General features: G+C 39.1%; 1 protein-coding gene across 1 annotated transcript in view; it reads left to right on the top strand.

Moving 5' to 3' along the window:
- LOC102215918 (protein NLRC3-like) overlaps positions 1–11,980 on the top strand; it is a gene marked incomplete at its 3' end in the record, with an annotated part of 39,019 nt that overhangs the window by 1,021 nt on the left and 26,018 nt on the right. Inside the window, exons 3-8 of the mRNA XM_013907761.1 lie at positions 1,024–1,249; positions 1,410–3,213; positions 4,011–4,163; positions 5,309–5,482; positions 7,588–7,634; positions 7,805–8,121. Of these exons, the coding sequence (XP_013763215.1) occupies positions 1,024–1,249; positions 1,410–3,213; positions 4,011–4,163; positions 5,309–5,482; positions 7,588–7,634; positions 7,805–8,121 (2,721 nt within the window). The remainder of the gene's footprint in view (positions 1–1,023; positions 1,250–1,409; positions 3,214–4,010; positions 4,164–5,308; positions 5,483–7,587; positions 7,635–7,804; positions 8,122–11,980) is intronic.

Raw genomic sequence — 11,980 nt, forward strand, 5'->3', positions numbered from 1 at the left:
TCCTTATAATGTCGTTTATGATTTTTATACAAGTCCAGTTCTTTTGTAGAGCCTCTAAAGTTTGTGACAGTAATAGTCAAAGTTCAGGTGTAAACTCAGGGGGTAGAGAAAGAGGAGAAAACAGATCTTTTTTTTTCATGAAGTTCAGTGTTGTAGAGTGAAATCAGTTCTTCAATGGTGAATAAACTCTGAATGTCTATGAAAGAGTCAATGCTACTGGAGAGAGAATTATTAATAGAGAATTGTTAATAAAGAGAGTTTCATAGGTAAGCGGGGTTACACCAGAGCAGCAAATCAGGTTTCAAATGTTTCCTTTAGACTGAGTAGCAACACCAATATGCTGCTGAAATCCAAACTCTCAAGGTAAGATACAAAATCTCTGATGAGACAGTTATTAATACTGTGATAGATGTGAGGCAGGCAGCAAAATCATTTGGGAAATGATTGTTGAGTTTAGGGAAATGGTAGACAGTTGAAATAATGCTAGGAGTAGGAACAGACATTTAACACACAGTAGATTCAAAAGAACTGACACAGGAGCAGAGACTAGTATGACTTTTCACCTCTCATGATAGATGAGCCAGTACTAGTCCCCGGCCAGTACTACAGGATTGAAAGATGTTAACAAACCCAGGAGGAGTGGATTAATTCAACTGAGACAAGTCAGTGGGCATTGCTAAGTCTCAGTTGACCAGAGAAAGTCTAGCTTACAGTTGGTAAAGAGATCATAGAAGATATGTCCCTTGCTCTTAAGTGAGTGGGTGTTAGGTAGATGGAAGTTGAGAGTGATGGTGTCATATTTAGCAGCAAAAAAAAGAGGTGCATCATCCTACTGAGAACAACTGAACAGTCAATTAAGACGTGACACAAATGTATAAAGTTACCAATGAGAAAGTCCAGTCATCTGTTCACAGTCATCTCCATGCTGCTCTTTGTTCGACCAGTGGATTGTCCAACATGGATCTGATGTTTGGCTGCATGATTTCAGTCTGACTGGGTCATTCATAAAGTATTCTGTTCCAGCTGCTGGAGGACAATATCATCCTTTTTGTAAAGAATGAGCTGAAGAAGATCCAGAAGGTTCTGAGTCCAGATTACCCAGAATGCGTAGAGAATAAGATTGTGAATGAGGAGGTTTTGAAGGGTGAGGATGATGAGCAGCAGAGCAGCAGAGAAGCATTTGTGAAGATCACATTGCACTTCCTAAGGAAACTGAAGCAGGAGGAGCTGGCTGACCGTCTGCAGAGCAGTAAGACAATTTCTCTAGATATTTAAGCTGCTGGATGAATGGAACATTTAGTAATGTCTCATTAATGTTAACAAAAATATTACACATGCATATTTTGGGGCACAAATAGTCATATGCATTTCATTTCATTGTTTTCTGTTTTTTTTTTTATTGTTTTCAGAACATGTTGCAGCAATTTGTAAGTGTAAACTTAAAACGAAGTTGAAGAAGAAGTTCCAGTGTGTGTTTGAGGGGATTGCTAAAGAAGGAAACCCAACCCTTCTGAATCAGATCTACACAGAGCTCTACATCACAGAGGGAGGAACTGCAGAGGTCAATGATGAACATGAGGTCAGAAAGACTGAAACAGCATGCTGGAAACCAGATAGACCAGAAACAACAATCAGACAAGAAGACATCTTTAAAGCCTCAACTGGAAGAGATGAACCAATCAGAACAGTGCTGACAAAGGGAGTGGCTGGCATTGGGAAAACAGTCTTAACAAAGAAATACACCCTCGACTGGGCTGAAGACAAAGCCGACCAGGACATCCAGTTCATATTTCCATTCCCTTTCAGGGAAATGAATATACTAAAAGAGAAAAAGTTCAGCCTGGTGGAACTTGTTCATCACTTCTTTACTGAAACCAAAGAAGCAGGAATCTGCAGCTTTGAAGACTTCCAGGTTGTGTTCATTTTTGATGGTCTAGATGAGTGTCAACTGCCTCTGGACTTCCACAAAACTGAAATCCTAACTGACCCTAGAAAGTCCACCTCAGTGGATGTGCTACTGACCAACCTCATCAGGGGGAAACTGCTTCCCTCTGCTCACCTCTGGATAACCACACGGCCTGCAGCAGCCAGTCAGATCCCTCCTGACTGTGTTGACATGGTGACAGAGGTCAGAGGGTTCACTGACCCACAGAAGGAGGAGTACTTCATGAAGAGATTCAGAGATAAGGAGCAGGCCAGCAGGATCATCTCCCACATCAAGACCTCACGAAGCCTCCACATCATGTGCCACATCCCAGTCTTCTGCTGGATCACAGCTACAGTTCTGGAGGATGTGCTGAAAACCAGAGAGGGAGGACAGCTACCCAAGACCCTGACTGAGATGTACATCCACTTCCTGGTGGTTCAGGCCAAAGTGACGAAGGTCAAGTATGATGGAGGAGCTGAGACAGATCCACACTGGAGTCCAGAGAGCAGGAAGATGATTAAGTCTCTGGGAAAACTGTCTTTTCATCAGCTGCAGAAAGGAAACCTGATCTTCTATGAATCAGACCTGACAGAGTGTGACATCGATATCAGAGCAGCCTCAGTGTACTCAGGAGTGTTCACACAGATCTTTAAAGAGAAGAGAGGACTGTACCGGGACAAGGTGTTCTGCTTCATCCATCTGAGTGTTCAGGAGTTTCTGGCTGCTCTTCATGTCCATCTGACCTTCATCAACTCTGGAGTCAATCTGCTGGAAAAACAACAACCAACCTCCCAGAAGTCTTTCTTTTTTAAAAAGAAAAGTAGTATAAAGTATCTCCACCAGAGTGCTGTGAACAAGGCCTTACAGAGTCCAAATGGACACCTGGACTTGTTCCTCCGTTTCCTTCTGGGTCTTTCATTGCAGACCAATCAGGCTCTCCTACGAGGTCTGCTGACACAGACAGGAAGTATCTCACAGACCAGTCATGAAACAGTCGAGTACATCAAGAAGAAGCTCAGTGAGAATCTGTCTGCAGAGAAAAGCATCAATCTGTTCCACTGTCTGAATGAACTGAACGATTATTCGCTAGTGAAGGAGATCCAACAGTTCTTGAGTTCAGGAAGTCTCTCCACAGATAAACTGTCTCCTGCTCAGTGGTCAGCTATGGTCTTCATCTTACTGTCATCAGAAAAAGATCTGGATGTGTTTGACCTGAAGAAATACTCTGTTTCAGAGGAGGCTTTTCTGAGGCTGCTGCCAGTGGTCAAAACTTCCAACAAAGCTCTGTAAGTGAATATATACTCATCACTATATTTAAAAATGGTTGATTTCACAAATGATTGAAAATAGAACAGTCATATATTAAATGATTTCCTGTTTGCTTCCCTCATAGATCAGGTCAACCGATATCTCTAAATTACTTTTTTAAAATTGAAAGAAACTCCTAGGTTTTTTTGTAGTTCTGTGATTTTGTAATAATCCAAAGTTTTCAAGACTGTATGCATTTCTGTTAATGTATAATGTAAAATTACGTTTTATTCTGACACAGTATTGTTAGATTATATCTTAACATTCAGATAGCACAAATTTTTACGACAACCCACATTTAGCACCCCCCAAAAAAACCCCCCAAAAACAAAACAAAAGAAAGATGAACATGGGACCCTTTTCTGAATTACAATTAATCCAATTTCTGTCCCACCGTCCTACCTAAAAATAAAAACAACATTTCCAAAATGTACAGAAGCCAGTTACAATGCAAGTGGATGATTTGTTTTGTTTTTTTGTTGGTTTGTTTAAATTGTGTGTGTTTGTGTGTGTGTAAGAGAGAGAGAGAGAGAGAGAGAGAGAGAGATTTTTACTTTTTGAACATAGACATAAGATAATTGTTGTTGAGTCCTTAGCGGTCAGGGAGCATTGAACTGTTTGATGCCTCAAAGAAGGAAAGAAATTAAGAAAAAATTACAAAAATAATTTTGACATTGTTGATCAAGACTGCTTAAAAAATTGCTAAATCTAATAATACGTCAGTGTACTGTCATTGCACTAAAACAGTGTTTTCAGTTTATCTTTTATTTTTCAGACTGAGTGGCTGTAACCTCTCAAAGAAAAGCTGTGAAGCTCTGTCCTCAATTCTCAACTCCCAGTCCTCTAGTCTGAAAGAGTTGGACCTAAGTAACAACGACCTGCAGGATTCAAGAGTGAAGTTTCCATACTCTAAACTGACAACTCTCCGGTCAGATCAATATATATTGTTTTCTTATCAGTTAACCCTCCTATTCTCCTCAAATATTACTATCACGTTTTACCATGGGGGTTATTTACCTCTACAAAATGGTTTACATACAATTGTTGACCAATTGTTTGCGTCAGGCACTTTGTTTATTTATTGAATACATTAGTATTCTCTTGATAATAAAATTCTAGTGCCACCATCAAGCCATGAAGTCAAACTTTTAATTTAGAATAAATGTATCTTGAAAAGTTTGAATTGAGAACTTTTCAAAATTACTGCCAACATTAATAACCACAAGTAGATGAACCCTGTTGGTCTTTGGTGATGACATGACCTTTTTCTAGCACCACCATCAGGTCAAATGTTTAATTCTAGATATGTTTCTTTCTCGTGGTGTTTACATCCATGCCCTTTAGAATGAATCTTGTTAATTTTTGCTCTAGTACCATGACATCACTTTCAATCACCCCTCCTCTTTTCTTATACAGGCCTGGGACTGGCAATGGTAGAGTTGAAGTTTTTTTTTTTATTAATTAGTTATGTTTTGTTTGTTTTTGCTGTTTGTTTAGAGGGGGTGGTACATATTTCATGTGAAATTCAACCATTTGTGAAACAGAAAATAATAAGAACATAGTCAGAACATGGAACAGTTCTTGTCCAACAGCCAAATTTTTTCTCTTCACTACTGTACACAGGATTTGAAGAGAGTGTGTGCATGCTCCTTGCAGACATATTTCTTGCATTGTGCCTAGGTCATGCTAGTCTTAGAATCATTCCTGGTGGGACAGCCCTGGCACCTGCCATGTTTCCTGCCCGTGGTTTGTAGTATTCAAAAGTAGAATGGGAGGGAGAGCCTTCAGTTTTGAATCCCCTCTTCTATGGAACCAGCTTCTATTTTGGATTTGGGAGACAGACACTATCTCTACTTTTGAAATTAGGTTTCAAACTTTCCTTTTTGCTAAATCATATAGTTAGGGCTAGATCAGGTGACCCTGAATTTTTTATCTTGTCTTCCTTATCTCAGGGGGGTCATATGATTGTTGGGTTTTTCTCTGTATGTATTATTGTAGGGTCTACCTTACAACATAAAGCACCTTGAGGTGACTGTGACTTATATCAGTGTTCTTTGTGTTATAAATCTGCAGACTGAGTCACTGTAACCTTGCAGAGACAGCCTGTGAAGCTCTGTCATCAGTTCTTAGCATGCGGTTCTCTAGTTTGAGAGAGCTGGACCTGAGTAACAACAACGTGAAGGATTTGGGATTGAAGCTTCTGTCTGTTGGTCTGGAGAGTCCATACTGCAAACTTGAAACTCTCAGGTCAGATCAAGATGTGCTCTGCTCTTTTTTTTCTTTTGCATTTTGTTTGTATAACTTAATAAAAATAACAAGATTTTCTGCCCTAGTTTTATAATCGTGAAAATTTTAATTTAGTTTTATTTACACAGTCCCAAACAATATTTAATCCTTAAATGATCCTGGATGCATTTTGTTCCATTTAATGTTTTTTTGTTTGTTTAATTTATTATGCTATTTTACCTGTGCTCAGTGAATATAGCTCACATTTCCTTCCACTGCCCAACTCGGTTGACATTGGTAGCGCCCCATCTACGTTATGGACTATGTGAGGAGAGCCCTGCTTTTCCTGCCTGAGTTACCTGAATCTTTTTACTTAAGCATTTACTGAACCTTATCAGTCAGTCTTATCTAATCTGACACAGGACTCATGGGCTGTTTGTCCTTACTCGCACCAACATCACCTACATGTTAAAGCAGATGGTTAAACCTCCCTGAACAAGATTTTGTTGGCGGTCTCTTTCTAGTTGTAAGACGTTTTTCCTCCTTCTTGTGACCAATTGCTGCTGACAGGGGACCATCTGAGAGTTGTGGTTCTTTCTCTTATATTGTAGTGTTATCTCTGCTATAAAAAGTTAGGACATTTTTATAAATGTAGGTAAATTAAATTGAGGGGATGGAGCTCACTTTCTCTGGGAAGAAAATAAAACACTTTTTTTTGGTATGTACCTGCAGTCTGTCAGGCTGTTTGATCACAGTGGACGGATGTGCTTCTCTGGAATCTGCCCTGAGTTCTTCCCACTCCCATTTGAGAAAGTTGGACCTGAGCTACAATCATCCAGGGGATTTGGGAATGAAGCTGTTGTTACCTGAACAGAAGAATCCATCCTGGAAACTGGAAACTCTCAGGTATGGAGAAAAGGTCTGGTACTGGAGGAAGACATTAAAACCATTGTTTTTCTTGTGGCATTACTGTAAAGTGTAGAAGTAAATTTAAATCTAATTTGATATACAAAGAGGTGTTTACAAAGGTTATAAAGCTAGTTATATAGCTATTTGGTGGTTACGTGTTTTGATATTTACATGTTTACATGTTTGAATGTTTAGACATGCATGTTCAAACCAGTAATAAGTATGTGTTATATCTACCTGGTTGTTTTCCCTGTTTTGATCTGAGTATAAGATTTCCTGGCTTCTGAGAGGCCAGTGAAGTATTCATGAGGGCGGCACATAGGAAGTGTGGGTTGTTGTTGCGGTGTGCTGAGAGTAAAGTGGCTGCTAAAAAGTTATCCGTCTCCATCTTGCTGTTCCTAATTATTCAGAGAGATTCCAAACCATCTAGTGAACCCTCACGTTACATTACCAATAAGTTTGATGTGTCACATGATCCTCTTCCTATTGAAAAAACAAAAGCTGCATCCAAGATGGCCGACTTCTAAATGGCCACCATGGTCACCACCCACTTGAGAAGTTTGCCCCCTCACAGATAATAATGTACCACAAACAGGACTTTAATATCCCCAACCATTCCCATGTTAATACGGTGTATCCATATAAATGGCCCACCCTGTACAATTTACGACTACGTTAAGTCATTCACTAGTGTCTTTGCAGTTGTTTTGGGATCTTTGGACATATCTATAACTATATGTCTTCCCACAGTCTTTACATTTTTCACTTTGTTCCCCTGCCTGGCTTGTTCCATATAATAATAATAATAATAATAATAATAATAATAATGGATTAGATTTATATAGCACTTTTCAAGGCACCCAAAGCGCTTTACAATGCCACTATTCATTCACTCACTGGTGGAGGCTCTCTTTAAATATGCCCCGTATGCTCTCTTTAAATTTCTTAATACTTATGCTTGGGACTTGGAAACACTGGTGATTGTGTATATGGACCTTCTGCTTGGTGAGAATCAACAACTCTCTTTGTTTTGTTTTGTTTTGTTTGGGGGAGGGGAGTGGCATTTGAAAGATACTGGTTCACAGATAGCCACATATTTCTGAAAATGTTGGACTGTTCCTTTATCACTGTCTAGCAGTATCAGTGTATGATGATGTAATGTCCTCGTGTGCATGCTGAAAGAGACTGTGCTGGTCTGATCCCCCTCCTCCTTTCAGGGTGGAGCCTGCTGGAGTCCGATGGTTGAGACCAGGTCTGAGGAAGTGTAAGTGCGTTTTTAATGTGATTCATGAAAACAAAGCAGCACACATTCAACCATCTTCAAACTGTCACATCACTCATTCACCTCTCTGATGTCAGAAGTCATCATAGTGTCAATCAATCAACAGATGATAACAATAACTGCAACTGGATTGTGTTTGTTCTCTCCATCAGATTCCTGTCAACTCACAATAGATACAAACACAGTACACACAAACCTCAAACTGTCTGACAACAAAAGAAAGGTGACACATGTGGAGGAGGTTCATTTATATCCTGATCATCCAGACAGATTTGATGTTCATCCTCAGCTGCTGTGTAGAAATGGCCTGACTGGCCGCTGTTACTGGGAGGTTGAGTGGAAAGGAGATGTTGACATATCAGTGACTTATAGAAAAATCCGAAGGAAAAGTGGCAGTGATAACTGTTCATTTGGGTGGAATGATCAATCCTGGAGTCTCAGCTGCTCCGATGATGGTTACTCTGTCTGTCACAATAACAGAGAAACATCCATATCATCCTCCTCCTTCTCCTCCTCCTCAGTCTCTAACAGAGTAGCAGTGTATGTGGACTGTCCTGCTGGCACTCTGTCCTTCTACAGAGTCTCCTCTGACACCCTGATCCACCTCCATACCTTCAACACCACATTCACAGAACCTCTTTGTCCTGGATTTAGAGTGTGGTTTCCTGGTTCCTCAGTGTTTGTTTGCAGAGAATAATCTAAAGAGTGTACTCGTGCCTCTTTAGAGAAACACTTTGACTGTTGAACAGATAGTCTGTACATGTCTGTCTGTTTCACTCAGAAACACGTTTTCAGATTCATGGATAAAGATGGAAGCTTTGATTATTCCCAGATCCGCATGTTTTTCTGTTGTTTTTCTTTTTCCACTCAAAGCTTCACACTGAATATCAGTATGTTGTGTTTCTCTGAAGCTCAGTTCACAACCAGCTCCTCTGCATTTTCAACAAATAAGAACTCATTAAAAATAATCTGCTGTGATATCAAAAATGAATTCAGTTTAAGGTAGAATGTTATTTTATATTTCTTAGATATTAAATATGAAATGGTAACTCACGTGAGCCACCTTAAAATCACTATAGTCTGTGATAGGAACTGATGTCATTAGCAAACAGGATGTTAGCCAGTGAATTTGAGGAGACGGGCTGTGCTCAGCTAGTTAAATCCAGCAACATCCACTTACATCTTATGCCTTTTGTGGCTGCCGTCATCAGCGGTTATGCAGTTTTAAGGTAATTTCATGGTTTTAAGTTATAATAAATACATTAAGAATACTTTGTTTTTAATAAATCAGATTGTAATGTACAGTGGTCCTTTGTTTATTGTGGGTGTTATGTTCTAAAAATAACCCGCAATAGTTGAAGTCTGCAAAGTAGCCAACTTTATTTTTTACAATTATCATAGATGTTTTAAGGCTGTAAAACCCGTCACTACACACTTTATTCACTTTTCTCACACAGGCACGAACATTTTCACTTTTCTCTCTTGTTTAGACACTCTCAAAGTTCAAACCTTTGTAGAAAAATAAATCCAGTATTATAAAATAAAACCAAAAATCAAACCCTCTTTTCAGGTCCAGAACATGGGAATAGAGCACCTGCGAGAGAATTCAACATCAATTAATCATTAATAAATCAATGAATCAGAAGTTCAAGATTTTGTGCGATAGCTATCTTCCTCTGGCTTTTGGGTGCTACCGCAGGTGCCTTTGATGGTGCAAAACGTGTTGGGGAGAAAAGTACAGAAATTTAGACTTACACTGCAAGCTATCAATGTAGCGATTCTGTACTGTACAGGAGAGACAGGAGGAGATTGACAATGGTCTACAGCTGATCAGGACACAGAACACAATGCGTTGTAAAAAACAAACAAACATTTTACGCTAGGTGACAAATCGTCAACATATTATGTTTTCGGGCACCCAACACGTTCCTACATGATGACATTGGAAACTGAGGACATATGAGAACCGTTTGGAGTCAATCTACACATGCGTCGGGATGTTACGCCTCAGGAGTGAGAATGGGCTCAAAATTGCACACAAAAAAATCCACAAAACAGCAAGGCTGCAGAAGTTGAAACACGTTATAGCAAGGGACCACTGTATACATTGTTGGGTTTACATTTAAAGGATGTTTCCAGGGTGAAACCAATGTTCAGTCTGTTGTTTGGGGTTGACAATATTTTCAGTTACACGCCACTCTCAGTATATTTTAGGAGGATATGCTGACTTGTAATAAAAAGTAGTTATTATATTTTCATTGTTTTATCTGTACATGGTGAATATGTAAAAGTGATTATGCCTTGTACTGTATGGTGCAGTTTCACCTTCCCCTGTGTCATTAAACCTGTGAACAGATGGAATCGTGTCATCAGTCTTAATGTAAGGAAGGAGTTTAGCTGACTGCCAAATCATAGCAGAGCCAGTAGAGAATCCAAATGTTTGATTTCTCTTTCTTTTAATTTTGTAGTTTTTGCTTTTATTTTCTCTCTAACCCCTTAAAACAGAATGCCTTATTAAGTCATGGAGCATCTACACTAAAATCTCCTAGAACTCTTCATTGATGGTGATTTGTGGCCCTCTGCGGATGAGAAGATGAACTGCATGATGTCAGTTTAAAGGCAAGTCTACCACACATCTGTTTGACCGTCACCAGTTAATCTGTGACACGAGTTAATCTGCCGGCATTGTGGCTCATCTGGAAAAGCAGGTGTATCGATAGACATGATAGGTTTATATAAACATGCGGTTTTAAGCTCTAATGACTCAAATGAAAGCTAGTTCAGATAATGTTTCAAAAGACCTACCCAGTGTTACCAAGTGGACTGACTTCCACAGTGAATACTGCTGTGTGCAGACAGGGGACAGGTGTGCAGCTCACACCAGAATACAGTTTGTGGGGTTCATCTTGACTTGTGCAAGCATGTTTGTTTGTTTGTTTGTTTTTTAAAAGATGTTTATGCACCATCTTTCTCTCCAGCAGGTGGCAGTGACATCTTCTTTATAAATGTAATACTTCAGTTGAGGCTTTTAAAGCAGATTGACAACTTATTATATATATAAAAAAAAGATGACACCTTTCCCCCCTGCAGATATAGATCTCATGTGGCACTCATCTGTACTACTTTCAGCCATTTTAGTCTTTTTTTTGTTTGTTTCTAGAAAATATTCAGGGATTTTAAGAGACCAGGACAAAGAAAGAAAAAAAGATATAAAGGTTACTCAGAGACAGCCACCTGCTGGTTGTTGGAATTTGCCCCAGGATTCTGCAAATAGTGTAATAGTAAAAAAATATATAGGAGGGGTCATATATGGTGCATATAAGGATCCGAGCCCAGAGTGTACCTTGAGAGATGGTTTTTGGCACAAACCTGAGATTTGTAATAGGGTGGTGGGAAAGTTCCTGATTTAAATCCTGGCTGAGGCCTTTCTGTGTGGAGTTACGATGTTTCTTCCATGTTAATCAGTCCAAAGACATGCATGTTAGGTGTATGTGAGGCAAATTAATACTTGAAGTGTATAGAATAAAGTGCTGTATACATTTTTAAGATACTAATATTATAAAGCAACTGAGTTGCCATTTCACTGAGTGTGGGAAATGCATCCACATACCACAGATTTAAGGTTTCTTACCACTGCTTTGAATACACAGACTAGTTTGTAATAATTTTAATATTTTTTTTGCTCCGTTAATTCATATTTAATTAAACCTGATCATTATAGATGAGGAGAATCTTTTAATACAGCAGTGAGAACAGTGTGTATAAGTTGTGCTTTCAGTGAAATGTATTCAAACGATTAAGACTGTTGTGTTTTCATGTTTAAGTTAAACACAATGTTGTGTGATAGTAGATGTTTTTCTGCTCCCTGCTCTGAAGCATTAACTAAAATTTCATCTGTGGTGGAATTTTCTGTTAATAAAGTCTGCAACACAATCAGCTGTGAAATTACTGCATGCAGGAGAGCAAACACAGACATCAAACAGTTATACAGTCAGGAGAGCTCTAAAACAGAAGTGGAGCTTCCATTCCTTTATGCATTCCAAAGAAGAGGGAAGGAAGTCATAAGCTGATCATAACACATATCACGCGGCTCGCTATGAAACCTAATGGAACAATGGGTATGCTGTTTCATGCCTTTGGCGTTATCAGCAGCTGCAGAGGGAGTTGTTTTCTTCAACTACTGAGGCTTAAACATGTTCATCTAGTTTTAGAAACTTCCACTGAACAGTCTATTACAGTGTTTCAGTGTTTCATTTGCATAAGTATTTAACACTGTAAACAAGAAAAATGGAAATTTTCCATTACAGATCACTGGTTTAGTAATGAGA

Source organism: Pundamilia nyererei, unplaced genomic scaffold (genome assembly GCF_000239375.1).
Source record: "Pundamilia nyererei isolate P.nyererei 1_Seehausen unplaced genomic scaffold, PunNye1.0 scaffold00510, whole genome shotgun sequence".
Classification (NCBI taxonomy): Eukaryota; Metazoa; Chordata; class Actinopteri; order Cichliformes; family Cichlidae; genus Pundamilia; species Pundamilia nyererei.